Source organism: Podarcis erhardii (genome assembly GCF_964252035.2).
Source record: "Podarcis erhardii genome assembly, chromosome: 3".
Taxonomy (NCBI): Eukaryota; Metazoa; Chordata; class Lepidosauria; order Squamata; family Lacertidae; genus Podarcis; species Podarcis erhardii.
The window spans coordinates 98740709-98753386 of NC_138507.1; the positions used below are offsets into that span (position 1 = coordinate 98740709).

Genomic DNA, 12678 nt, shown 5'->3' on the forward strand with positions numbered 1-12678 from the left:
TTAGAGGCTGCTGTTGTGCAACCAAGCAATCTATAAATTTTGTTAAAAGAAAATAAAAACAGAGGGTTGAGAAAAGAAGTGAGTCTTTCGCATGTCAGGGTATTAGGCTTTCTGCCTCACTTCTCTGAACTACGGTGACAATAATGCTCTCACTTAGGCATTCCTTCAAATGACGCTTCAAGGCATGGGTGAAGTATTTTCCCCAGTACTGTATTAAATGTTTTTCCCTCCTCCCATTCATATGAACTCCATTAGAAAAGAAGGAAAAAGTAGCCACGGGTGTTAAGAAACTTTGCATTCATATAAAACAAGTCACATTTACACTGATGCAACAATGGAAGAATGAGCAGCACAAAATGTAGATATTTCTTTCAATGGGAGTCAGAGGCTCAGCTAAATATCTAATTTTACCATTAAAGGCAGGGTGCTAATGTTGTACTTGAAACCTCCTTTCATTGAAAGCAGTATGCCAGACATGGCAAAACATATTTCCAACAAAGAAATACAAAGGATTTGAAAAAAAGGTTGTTAGAAACATTACAATTAAAAACACACACCACAGTTTATATTTTAAAATCTATCTGTTCCTATACATTAATTGAGCAGATATCCCCCCTTAGCTGGTGTATTAACTAATTAAATGCAATAAATGGATAACAGATTTTATATTTTTTAAAATAAATAAATCAGGAAGTTAATTTTATTAAGGTCCAAAGACAACAGTGTCTTTCAATGGGTGGTACAAATCCACTCACAGTAATATCAAGTATGCTACAACATTACAGAAAGTCTAGAAGAATGTTACTCGTCAGTTTTTCTGCAATTTTCGCTCGAAGTATGTGCAAATCTTCCTCATGGGAACCAAAGTAGCTACGCCCTGCGAGGGGAAAAGAAAGGCAGAGTTATGTATCAGGTCAGACACACTTATAGACATTGGATATGTACTTTTTAAAAAAATTTTATCCTCTCTAAAGCCATTCTAGTCCAGAAATTTGAATCCTAATAATGAACTTCCTCAGGATCCTCATGTACCCAAAAGAGCACCATTAATGCTGAGGTATCAGCAGTCTCTGGGGAACCCCAAGGTTTGAAGAAGTACCAAAAGGAACCTTATTTTATAATACTTTTGTCGCTTTCCTCTCCCCACCACAAAGTTCTCAAACTGGCACGATATGGTTGTCCCCCACCGCAGACAACATAGTTGTGCATGGCTGTGAACCCAGACACTATCAAGCATCATGTCAAGTCTTACACCTTACTGGCTCTTGAGAAGACAACAAACCACAGAATGCAAGCCTTGCAGTCCATAAGTATCAAATTGATGCTGCTGAGCAAGGGCAGAACCCCCTTCTTCTCTCAAGGAAAGGGCAGCCCTGAGTTACCCACTCATCATCTGAGTGAGATAGTGTTATCCTCACTGCAACTCTCAGAGTGCAGGGTCTGCACTATGAAGTACCACTGCCTTTCAGAAAACATAATCAGAGAAATTAAGCAAGGTGAAGTTAGCTACCCATGAAGCAAGAGAGGCCCAATTCTGCCCTGGTCTCCCAAAAATGGCAAATACGTTTCCCATAACCCCAAAGCAAAGTGTCCTTCCTATCATAGAATGGAATGCAGCAGTCCTGTTATAAATGTTTCCATCCCCATTACACAGCTAAGCTCCACTTCCTTGTATCTATTGCTGCAGCTTTGCCTGCTGTGACAGAGCAGGAAAAGAAACTCAGATAACAATGGATGATTTGCTTCCCGGTGCTGTTTCCCGCTGTCAGCAACAACCCTCATCAAAGCCTTTAAAATGGGATTGAAGGGAAGGCAGAAAACACTTAAAAATGCTCAAGCCACTCTGAGCAATAGAACAGGGTGGGGTAAACATTCACATAAATGGGCTGCCCTACTTCATCTGTGCCTGGCATGTCCTAGTAAAAGGTAAAGGGACCCCTGACTATTAGGTCCAGTCGTGACCGACTCTGGGGTTGCGGCGCTCTTCTCGCTTTATTGGCTGAGGGAGCCGGCGTACGGCTTCCGGGTCGTGTGGCCAGCATGACTAAGCCGCTTCTGGCGAACCAGAGCAGCGCCAAAATTTTTTGAAAGGGGGAAACCTCCAAAAATAGAACACACATACATAAATTAAACATTGGGAGTGGCATATAACAAGTGGAGTACCTGAGGGACTGCAGGGTCTCCTCAGGCACCACACACTGGAAACCCCAGAAATAAACTCAAACATCAAAGATGTTGTAGCCACGTTAAATGTACTTACAGGCCCTGATGACACAATTCCTGCCCCAGATTCCTGTCGCCTCGTGCTCAGATTCCGCAATGGCTGGGAGCTGCAGCCAGACCCATTTGGACAAGTAGGCTTGTTATTCCGTAGCTTGTCCCCTAAAGCAGCCAGCCAGTTTCTTTTGTCTGGAGAACCGTTCTCCTTGTCAGCCATTTCCCCACAAGGGGCCTTGAGAGGAAGCGAAAGGTTTGAGAAGATTGCAGGGGAACAAGGATTTCCAGGTGGGGAAGGCCCTTCCAGGCTTTCAGTGACTTGAGCTTGACCACTGAGGGTCAGGCAGCCTTCCCCTTCTAAGTCTGCTTCCAAAGTGTCCTGCTGCAGCCTGGATTTTTTAGGCACCGGGTGAAGATCAGTCAGACAGTTGCAGGTTCTTAGGCACTTGGTAGGTCCTTCCTTGCTGGAGTCTAGCCTCCTCTTGGCTCGCACCTCAAACCTCAGACGTGGCGATTCAGAAGTGGCGAGGACCTGAGAAATCTCTGCCGCGGCTTTCACATGGGAAGATACATTTGGAGTCTTGGTAACCCACTGCCGTATGGACATAACTGAAGCAGGAGCTGGTTTGGGCACTGTATCTGTAGCGGTTTCCTTCTGCCTTGTTGGAATGTAGGCCGATGTGGCTGGAGGTTTGACCGATGACGATGTTGGTGTGCTGGAGGGAAGAGGAAGATCTCCAGTGTAAGCTGGAGCGCACGCTGCAGGCTGCGGCGAAGAAATAGGGGGGCTGCCCGTCAGAGAGGCTTTAGCAGGAGTCCCCTGGCTGCTGCTTTGAGTTCCTGAAGGTAAAACACAAAGCCCAGATGAGGACAAAGAATCCCAAGGGTGAAGAAAGCAAGGGCACAATCAGGACATACTAGCATTCCACATAGTCAAAGGGTCTCTCATTGCAAACTTCTGAGGATTGCAGCCTAAAATTATGGACGTGTGTGCAAGTAATACAAACACTGAAGCAAGACTCATCTTCTTGAAGGATTCAAATACTTGTACGGCGCCCTGCCTCCCAGGTTATAGCTCTGAAGTGAAAGGGAAGAAGAGCTTGCTCTATATTGCAGTCAGTTTAATAGTCTCTGCACAGCTGCAGCTTTTGCCAATCACTAGCTGGATGCAAGTTTTATTCAAATAAAATAGTACCTGGTTAAGGAAACAGTGAATCGGAGTGCAAATAACTATTGTGTGCACATAGCGCATGTTTGGTGTTCAAAAAGCCAAAGTATGTAGGAAGCCTGCCTATGTCTGCATGATCCTTGCACTTCCTTTTCCATTCCTGAGCTGAATAAAGAATAAGGAATCACATTTTTTTCCTAACAAGAGCCAACTTTTTGACTGTAAATATCCAGCACGGACATCACTTGCAGTTTTCAAGCTGGGAGATTTAACAACTACTTCTGTATCAATAGGAAGTTGTTTTTTTAAAAGTAGGTTTCCTAAGAGGACAATGACGTATGCATGTGTACACGAGATACACACAGCACGAAAGAACTGGCACATACCCTCCTATTGTTCTGCAAGTTTCCTGCGAGTGAATTCTATGTTGGCAAAACAATCCCTTTCTTCCATTTCTCTGGGTTGAAAGAAGCCATTTGTGAAGGTGAAAAAATCACCCCCTGGTCAAAAGCAGTATCTGGGATACCCTCTCTTGTGGGTCTGGCATAGGGGTTCTTACATACCTTTTGGGTTTGTTAGGGGTTTTTTTTAGACAAACTCATGGGATTTGGGATAGATTTGAAAAACTTCTGGTCCCCAAGATCAAGATATTAGGTCTGGTGCCAATAACTTGCTACACAGCTGCAGACCCATACAAAATTGCTTTAGTACATCAATTGGACCTTCACAAATCATAGTGGTTATTAATAGTTTGAGGTTCTAGCTCATTTACTTGTAAAACTAAGTTGAACAGAAAGGCAAGGACTGCAAAGCCTCTCGATTCAGACAGAAACAGCAGCAACTGCAATTGTTCAAGGCAAATCCCAACAAGCTCCCTGCTCTTTTGCACAAGCCACACTTCCAATTTGCTATTCAGAACCTAGGGCATGCTAATGTCCTCTTTTATCCTCTCCACTAATGCCCCCTTTTTCTGCAAATAACATGTAAGTAAGAAGAACACTGTCCTGAATAATTTGCCACACTATTTCTATTTGCTCTGAATGGACTGTAGGGCAGGAAAAGTCAAGTCATAATTTAGTGGCCTGGACTGAATGCATATCCTTCCTGTTACCTCCACAGAGTAGGGATCTGTCTTGCAATCACCCTGTTAAGTGCCAAGCACACTGACAACAGTACAATAAACAGCGTAAACCTGCCTGGTAATTCTGTTCACAGTAGGATTTCTGGATTTGAGATTACAGTTTAGCAACTATGATTGTATCTGCCACTGCAGTCCCATGGATAGGCAGGATACAACCCAAGGAGGTGCTGTGGACAAAGCCCAGGAGTACTGATTTTACTCAGGAAACTTTTGGGGTGGGGATGGAGGTTGTATAAACTTTAGCTCTGAACCACTAGTTCAGCACTACATAACTAGAATTCCTCTTAATCCAAATATTTGTATGCCCTACCCAGAGGATTTAGATAAAGATGGTTTTATTTTTATTTATACAAGCCAGGTTGAACCAGGAAACTCCATTTGTTTACATTCCTTGTGCTGCATTGTCCTAGAACAGTAATAGACACATGCACACCCCTTCCCAAACATAGCTTGGCCAGGTAAATAAGCTTTAAAGATAAGTGTAAACATACAGCTGCTGCCGCCACGATTGCATCTCACAGCTGCCCAGAATTTGATGGCTTCCAGATGTTGGACTCCAATTCCCATCAATCCCAGCCAGCATGGCCAACGATTAGGACGATGTGAGTTCAGCAACATCTGGAGGGCCACAGGGTCCCCACCACTGCTGTGAAGAATGGGAGCTCTTTAACCATTTCATTAGTCTTGTAATGCGGTGGTTCCCAATTAGCTAAGTACCGCAGACTCCCTGTTTTTTCAAAAGCCAAGCCATGGACCCCCTACTGGTAGTTTTTGTTATGTGAATTGTGCTATCATACCCTCCAACATGTTCCAGCACAAAACCAGGCTGTACTCCTGCATGAGTCATGTGACCCACACAAGAGCATAGTACCCCCAAATGAGATGTCCCGGACAGCTGGTGGTTATGTGCTACAGAACCCCTGGGAGGATTACACAGATCCCCAATTGGGAACCAGTGCTGTAAGACATTTGCTCCCCAGCAGGGCATCTTTCCCACAATTCAGCAATGCATGCATGCATGCTTATTTATTTATTTAACTTTACTTTTTCATTGAACAAAAACCAAACACTGCTTTTCCTTCAGAGCGGGTACCTCTTTCAGGATTTTTTTTAATTTATGAGTTGCTAAGAGGACTCTAGCCAGCTCCTTCTGTTTCCTGCCTGTAGATATCATCAATCTTTTTAGCAACTGGGAAAACTACTCCAAAAGCTTTTATTTTTATGTGGTGGAATAGAGGGGAAGAGCTCTCCCTGCCCTCTAGGTAGCAGCCTAGCTGGATTAGACAAAATGTCCACCTAGCCTGGCATTGTTTTGCTCAGATATAGGTCCAAAGAAGACTTCACAGGGCATGAGCGTGAGGGTTCCACACACCCCCATCCCTATTTATGTTCCCAGCATCTGACATTCCGAGGTATGCTGCTTCCAGACATCAGGCTCCATTAAGGCTTATGGTTAATAGCCATGGCCAAAGCTCCTCCATGTATTACTCCAGCCCATTTTAAAGTCCTCTAATCTAGTGGTCATTATGTTTTGAGGCAGTGAATTACACACGGTAATCATGCATTTCTAGTCTCCTGAGCCTAGAGCCCATCAATTTCATCAGCTGATCTTGGAGATCTCATTTTATGGAGGCAGAAACTTTTCTCCTTATTGACTCATTCTATTCCTCATTATGCACATGCAGCTTCCAGGTTGCCTCCGCCACTCCAAACACTACCCTTTCCTCAAAGAAAAGGTGCCTCATCCCTTTGGCAATCTGGGCTGCCCCTTTTTCAGTGATATCCACAGAGCGAGCATGCATGTGATAGGTGCACTTCACTCTACAGTATGCAGCTGAATTTCTGGTATTTTTGTTTATTGACATCTATTATACAATTCTTATGGAATGAGGGTGTGTGGCTATCTTAGCCACAAGATGGTTGCTAAGTCACTCCTCGGGATGAAAAGCTCTCTAAATACATATTGGGAACAGAGAAAGAATGATCCGAACACCATGAAGAGATCAGCAGCATAGGATGCTGCAACTAGATCTGAACTGAAGGAAGGAGAATGTCTTGGCACATCTCAAGAGACCTGAACTTTTGCTTTTGTTTCAGTTTACTGACTTTACTTTCTTTGCTTAAAATAGACTGTGTGTGAATGGACTGTATGCTTGTACCTGTAATTGTATGGTTGCAAATGAGACTATGGAGAACATATTATAAGAGAGGCTTTATGCCTCAAGCAGAAAGACAGCCTGTTTCCCTATTACTGTGAAATCCCAGGGCAGGGAGCACGATCCAGAGAGTATTGTTGTTTTAAACTGTACCATAGGATCAGTCTATCGCCAATAATAAATGTTGTGCTAGCAAGTGGTCTATGCCATTGTCTTATGCCTTAGCACGTAGGTGTGAATAGTGTGATTCAATCACAATCCACTGAAACAGTTTTACGTGTTGGTGGTTCTTTTTCTTCTTTGTTATTGAGTTGTGGGAAGAAAAGGATAGGGGGAAGAGTGTTTCCATGGGTATGCTTCAGCAATTGTGAAGTGACAGATTACTGAATTTTCCACATGATCACAAAACAATAAAGCTGTATTTTTTGGAAGAAGATTAAATAATCTAGAACCAATTGTTTGTGGGATAACATACTTAATTAAACATCTATAATTAAAACATGAAGGGGTTAAAACCATAAGAGTAAGCTGTCGTGTAAGGTTTAGCTTGCCTTGGGAGGGCCTAGTCAGGCATGGCCAAACTTGGCTCTCCAGCTATTTTGGGACTTCAGTTCCCATCTTCCCTGACCCTGGCCCTGTTAGCTAGGTGGGAAGGAAGGCTGCCTGATTATGACTGGTGAGCTTCAGTATTGGTCTCAAGTGGGCCCTGGGAGCACAATGTCTGAGAACCTCTGGACTATGCAATACAACCAATTGTAAATTTTCTTTATTTGCATAATTCACAGAAAATCCTTAAAAGATAAATAAGAAAAATTATCCTTGATTTCAGGGCCAACATAATCAGCTTCAGGTGACCAGCTTACTGCATTAACTTACAGAGCTGTTTGAATGCTTCCACTTCTTACAAATGTGTGGCAAGATTGGGTTTTACCATGCCTTTAAATGCTGTTTTAAGCTGGTAATCACCGAGCGACAATTTTGCCACATGTCTGCAATGCTTTTTGACATTCAACCTGTTACCTTGCATACACACGTTCATATTCTGTGGCAGCTGTGTCCTCTCAGCTGCACATCAAACTGATAACCTGAATTAGTAATTGTTTTCCATGAGCTATGCAGAGGGGTGGGAAAAAATCATCTTCCGGCTACACAGGTATTTCACACACTGACAAGACATCAGTTTCATATAGCTGTTGCGAAAACTGTTCTCGAACCTAATTTCTGCCATGCCTCTGCTTTATTAAAGAAATTGCCCCCAAGCTACAAATCTACTGTCAGCGTCTCAGAAGTTCTTACCTGTTCCACTTTGTTCTCCTACTTTCTTCTGGCAGGCCCAACCCACCAAGCTGCTTTTGTCTAGACAGTTCTCTTCTTTGGTTCCTCGCTTTAAGCGCCAAATCTTGATGGTGTTGTCGTCTGAACATGTGGAAATCTGCAAAAGAGCACAGGGAGCCGGTTGAGAAATGCCGCACTTCGCAAACAAGTGAAGATGTTGACTCTCTAACAAACAGTGGAAGAGTGGCGAGTTTTGGGGATGGTAAATGTGTCATAGAAGGGACTTGCAGCTATCCTGCTACATTGAGAACCTCAGGCTCTCTCTTTATTAGCTGAATTTTAAAGGATGTAATGCTATGTCATTTCAGATTAGAGCCTGGTAGAATTTTGAGTCAGTAGTATTTTTTTTTTACCACCTGTCTTATTAAGCTTAAATCAATAGATTTCTATACCACCTCTTAAATAAATTTCAGAGCTGTTATGGAATTAAAATATAATAAAACATAGCAAGAGAAAAAAAAAAGGTATGAAATGGGCCTTTAGGCTATAACATCTGGTTCCAATAATTGCCAAATATGTCTCTATGCTACCAAGATGAGATGCTGGCTGTAGTTTTTGCATTTTCTGCTGCTGCTTTTTATAGATTGTTTTATGTTGTTGTTTCATTCTGTAAATCCATTAAAAAAATATTTTATTGTTTTAACAGTGATGTTGTTAGCTGTCTTTGACAATCTATTGGAATGGTGAGATATTCAGTTTTAAAACATGTAACTTTGTAAATGATGAAATATTAAAAACCTTATTGGGGAAAGAATTCCACAAAGAGGTACTAGCTCTTCAGTTGACAGGATTTTTTAATCCACTCTTGAGCTTACAAATCAAACACACACACAAAACGAACAAAGGAGATAGCCCCTGTCTTTAGGCTTACAATCTTGACAAGACACATCACAAGAGGAAAAGGGATTGGGAGAAATGAAGAACTAAGCAAACACATGTTCCATGTACAAGAACATGTGAGAATAAAAAAAGGGTTTGCCTGGTGCAAAGATAACCTTGCCAGACAAAGCCTTAAAAATAAATAAAATTATTGTTATTAAAAAATTTCTTAGTTTACAAAAGTATGTGCATTGTCTCTTTTTTCAAGTTGTGTTTTCTACAGATCCATTACATTTGTTGTGAGACATTAGTGTTGTATATAGTAGAAGGCTGGGGAAGAAAAGATGGGGTTGGGGTGGTAAAACTTATATTCTTTTACTTAGTGCACGTGTGACTTGGGTAGGTTCTCTTTCTATTTGTTTATTACATTTCCTTGGTAGTGAGAGGGATGGAGGGGCTAGGGTATGGTTGGTTGTCTTTAGTTGGTTGTAGTGAGATTTTTTTTGCTTGTGTGTGTGTGGGGTGGGGGAGGAATTGTTGGGTCAAGCTAGCCATATTGATTCATATGCTATTGGTGGGTTCTTGTTGTTGTCTTGTTGGGCTGTGTATGTGATAAAGGGGAGTTATACCAAAGTGAAGGCGTACTCTTCTATTTGTCCCCATGTCAGTTTCAGTCTACTGATTAGCTTTTCTAGTAAGGCACATAGTTTGATACCAGTGGCCCATGTATACTCCTGACAGGTCTTTCCAGTGGTCCTTCTGAGCTCCACAAATGGTGCTCTACAACCAAAAAAAGTCCTTTCATCTGCCTTATCTCATAGCGGGAGAAGCAGTTGTAAAGCCAAGGGCTTAAGGCTATCTAGGCAGGAGAAGCTACCGTATTTTTCGCCCCATAGGACGCACCAAGTTGGGAAATAAAGAAAAAAAAATTTATTTCCCCCCCAGGCGCTTGTGGGGCCGGCAGCGGGGAGAAGCGCTCTTCTCCCCGCCGCCCGCCTGCAGACCAGGTCCGGGGACAGCGGGAGGACGCGCTGCGCCTCCCAGCTGTCCCCGGAGCTTGCGGGGCTGGCGGCCGGGAGAAGCACGCGTCTCCCCGCCGTCAGCCTCCAAACCACATGGGGAGACATCGGGATGGCGGCGTTCCACCTCCCCGCTGTCCCCCGACCTTGTGGGACTGGCGCTGCGGCTCTCCTGAAGCCTGGAGAGCGAGAGGGGTCGGTATGCACCGACCCCACTCGCTCTCCAGGCTTCAGCGAAAGCCTGCATTCGCCCCATAGGAACGCACACGCATTTCCCCTTCATTTTTGGAGGGGAAAAAGTGCGTCCTATAGGGCGAAAAATACGGTACTTTTGCTTTGAAGCAAATGAAAAGAAATTATATTTAGGCTTTTGTTAGTGGAGTTTGTTCCAAAAGGCAGGTATAAGGAGAGACTTTGAAAATGTGGAAGCAAACCTTAGTGAAGTCAGATGGACACCAGGCAACAGAGGTAACCTCCTGCAAATGGCCAATGAGCATCATGGGAGGAAGTTGGGGATCAGATACCTATATAACGGAAAAATTGCAGAGAAAGTCAGAAAAGCGAAGACACCGGAACATCAAAACATCTAGGTATCAGAAGGAGAAACATCAATCTGGGATATTTTCCAGCCCGGCACTCTCTGAATGTTTTGTACTACAACTCCCATCAGCCCCAGCCAGCACAGCTGGGGCTGCTGGGAGTTGTAGTACAAAACATATGGAGGACGCCAGATTAGCAAAATCTGCTCTGTAATCCACAATTACCAAACAGTGCTGCCTTTCAAACAGAGCAAGTTTAAAAGGAAATTGAGAAACCAGCGGTATGCTGAGGAAATGTGTGTGTGCGCACACACAAAATGTTAAAAGCCATCCAAATTCTGCATCTAGAAAAGCTGTACAAATCACGCACATTTGCAAGGCCTCTCTTATTTTGCTCAGTTTGCGCCAATTGTCTCACTTGTAGCGGGGGCAAAGAACAATGCAGGACACAACCTTCGCTTCCCAGTCACTGGAAATGTAACTCAGCTGCCACATCAATTCCTGGCTTCAGAGATATCAGCAGCTGTTGGCTGCACACTTTCAAGCATATCTTATTATAAAATCATAGAACTGTAGAGTTGGAAGGGGTCGTGAGGGTCATCTAGTCCAACCCTGCCCCCCACAATGCAGGAATCTTTCACGCAATGTGGGGTTCAAACCCACAACCCTGGGATTAAGAGTCTCATGCTCTACTGACTGAGATATCTTGTCAGCCATAAATCCCAAGAGCTTCTTTTAAAAATTATATATATTCCCCACCCCACCCCACCCCAAAACCTGCTCAGTGTTTTAAGTAACATGATTTAAAAACAAATAAGGTTGTCAGAAGTCTAAATTCTGCACTCAGAACCACTATTCCTGCTTTTTCCTTCCCCATCTTCCCCTAGGACTGATATAGGGAAACCTGTGGCTTTCCGGATGTTGGACTATGACTCCCTTATCCCTGACCTTCGGTCATTCTGGCAGAGGGGCTGGAGGGAGTTGGAGTCCAACATCTGGAGTGCAATAACTTCGACATCCTTGCTCTAGAATCACAGCACACACAAACCTGGCCACATACAGAACAGGCATCATAAGCCCAGCTCATCAGCAGCGCTTACAAAATCTCCATTTCTTAACACAGAGTTATATTTTGCAGACAGCCTTGGTATGAATGACGTCTTTCAAAAAAAGACAAGCATTTTTAACCCAGGAAAAGTAATAGGGAATAAATTTAAGTGTGCAGGTACGGAAAGCTAGAAATCCATAAGTATGTTGGGCACATCCTGTATTACATCAGCCAGGGTTCAGGAACCTGCAGTCCTCCAAATACTGCTGGACTCCCAACTCTTATCATCTCCAACCAACATGAGAAATGCTCAGGGATGATGGGGGAGTTGGAGGCCAGCAATATTTGAAGGATCACAGCTTCTCTGACGCTGGCATAAAGCCAAAACCCTGCACCCTCTCAAGAACCTGCAAAATTAACAGCTATGTATGAGTCACTTCAAGTGCAATCTTTTCCATTCTCAAATAATGCAGAATATTTTGGAAAAGTCTGGGGTGGCAACAAAGATTATGAGACAGGTGGTGTGGGGATCAGGGGAGAGTAGAAAGAAGTACTGATTTTTTTCAGTCACCCTTGCACAGCCTGCTGTAACTCCAAAAAGCTCAGAGCAGCTTACCTCTGGTTCCCTGGCAGGCTCATACCCAGAGAGCTTATGGGGACAGATCTGCTTAGCTTCAGCAGCGTAGCATGTGCCTTCAGACTATCCTCTGGCCCATGTAGGGCACAGCACAAAAATCCCCACCACCTCCCAAACACACACAATTCCAGCATTCTTGATTTTCCGTTTGAGAGTCCTCGGTTGATTTACCAGGACACTTTCAAACGCTTCTGCAAATCCACGAGGCAAAGTAATTTGCTCTGATGAATTAGGCTGAAGTCCTTCGGAAGCCCGATTCTGTGTTAGGTTCCCTGTTGCACTGTGCAGACAGAACGTCCATATAGGAAGCTATCTGTAAATCAGAATTCCTTTCTTGAAAGGTCAAGGCAACACCCTTCTGCTTCTCATACAGAAACAACCGGTTTTGTTTGACTGCGATGCATTCAGAAATCTCAGTAGGCCTTGTTGCTAGATTTGCTTGCTGTGAGTCAAAGGCGACTATGGGGTGTGGCCTTGATCCACTTTCAAGGAGACTGAGTGCTACAGCCTACCCGGGGCCTCTTCACTTGCCTGGTCCACCTCTTAGCTATGCCATGGCCTTTTGACAGGACTAATGTAATGACCAGCAGCTCCTTGTA

General features: G+C 43.6%; 1 protein-coding gene across 1 annotated transcript in view; it reads right to left on the bottom strand.

Moving 5' to 3' along the window:
* Positions 1–280: 280 nt before the first annotated feature.
* Positions 281–12678, bottom strand: part of DTL (denticleless E3 ubiquitin protein ligase homolog) — a 31140-nt gene continuing 18742 nt past the window's right edge. The window contains exons 12-15 of the mRNA XM_081854680.1: positions 10290–10379; positions 7979–8114; positions 2261–3057; positions 281–877 (exon numbers count right to left, since the gene is read on the bottom strand). Coding sequence (XP_081710806.1) covers positions 809–877; positions 2261–3057; positions 7979–8114; positions 10290–10379 — 1092 coding nt within the window. The 3' untranslated portion in view covers positions 281–808. The remainder of the gene's footprint in view (positions 878–2260; positions 3058–7978; positions 8115–10289; positions 10380–12678) is intronic.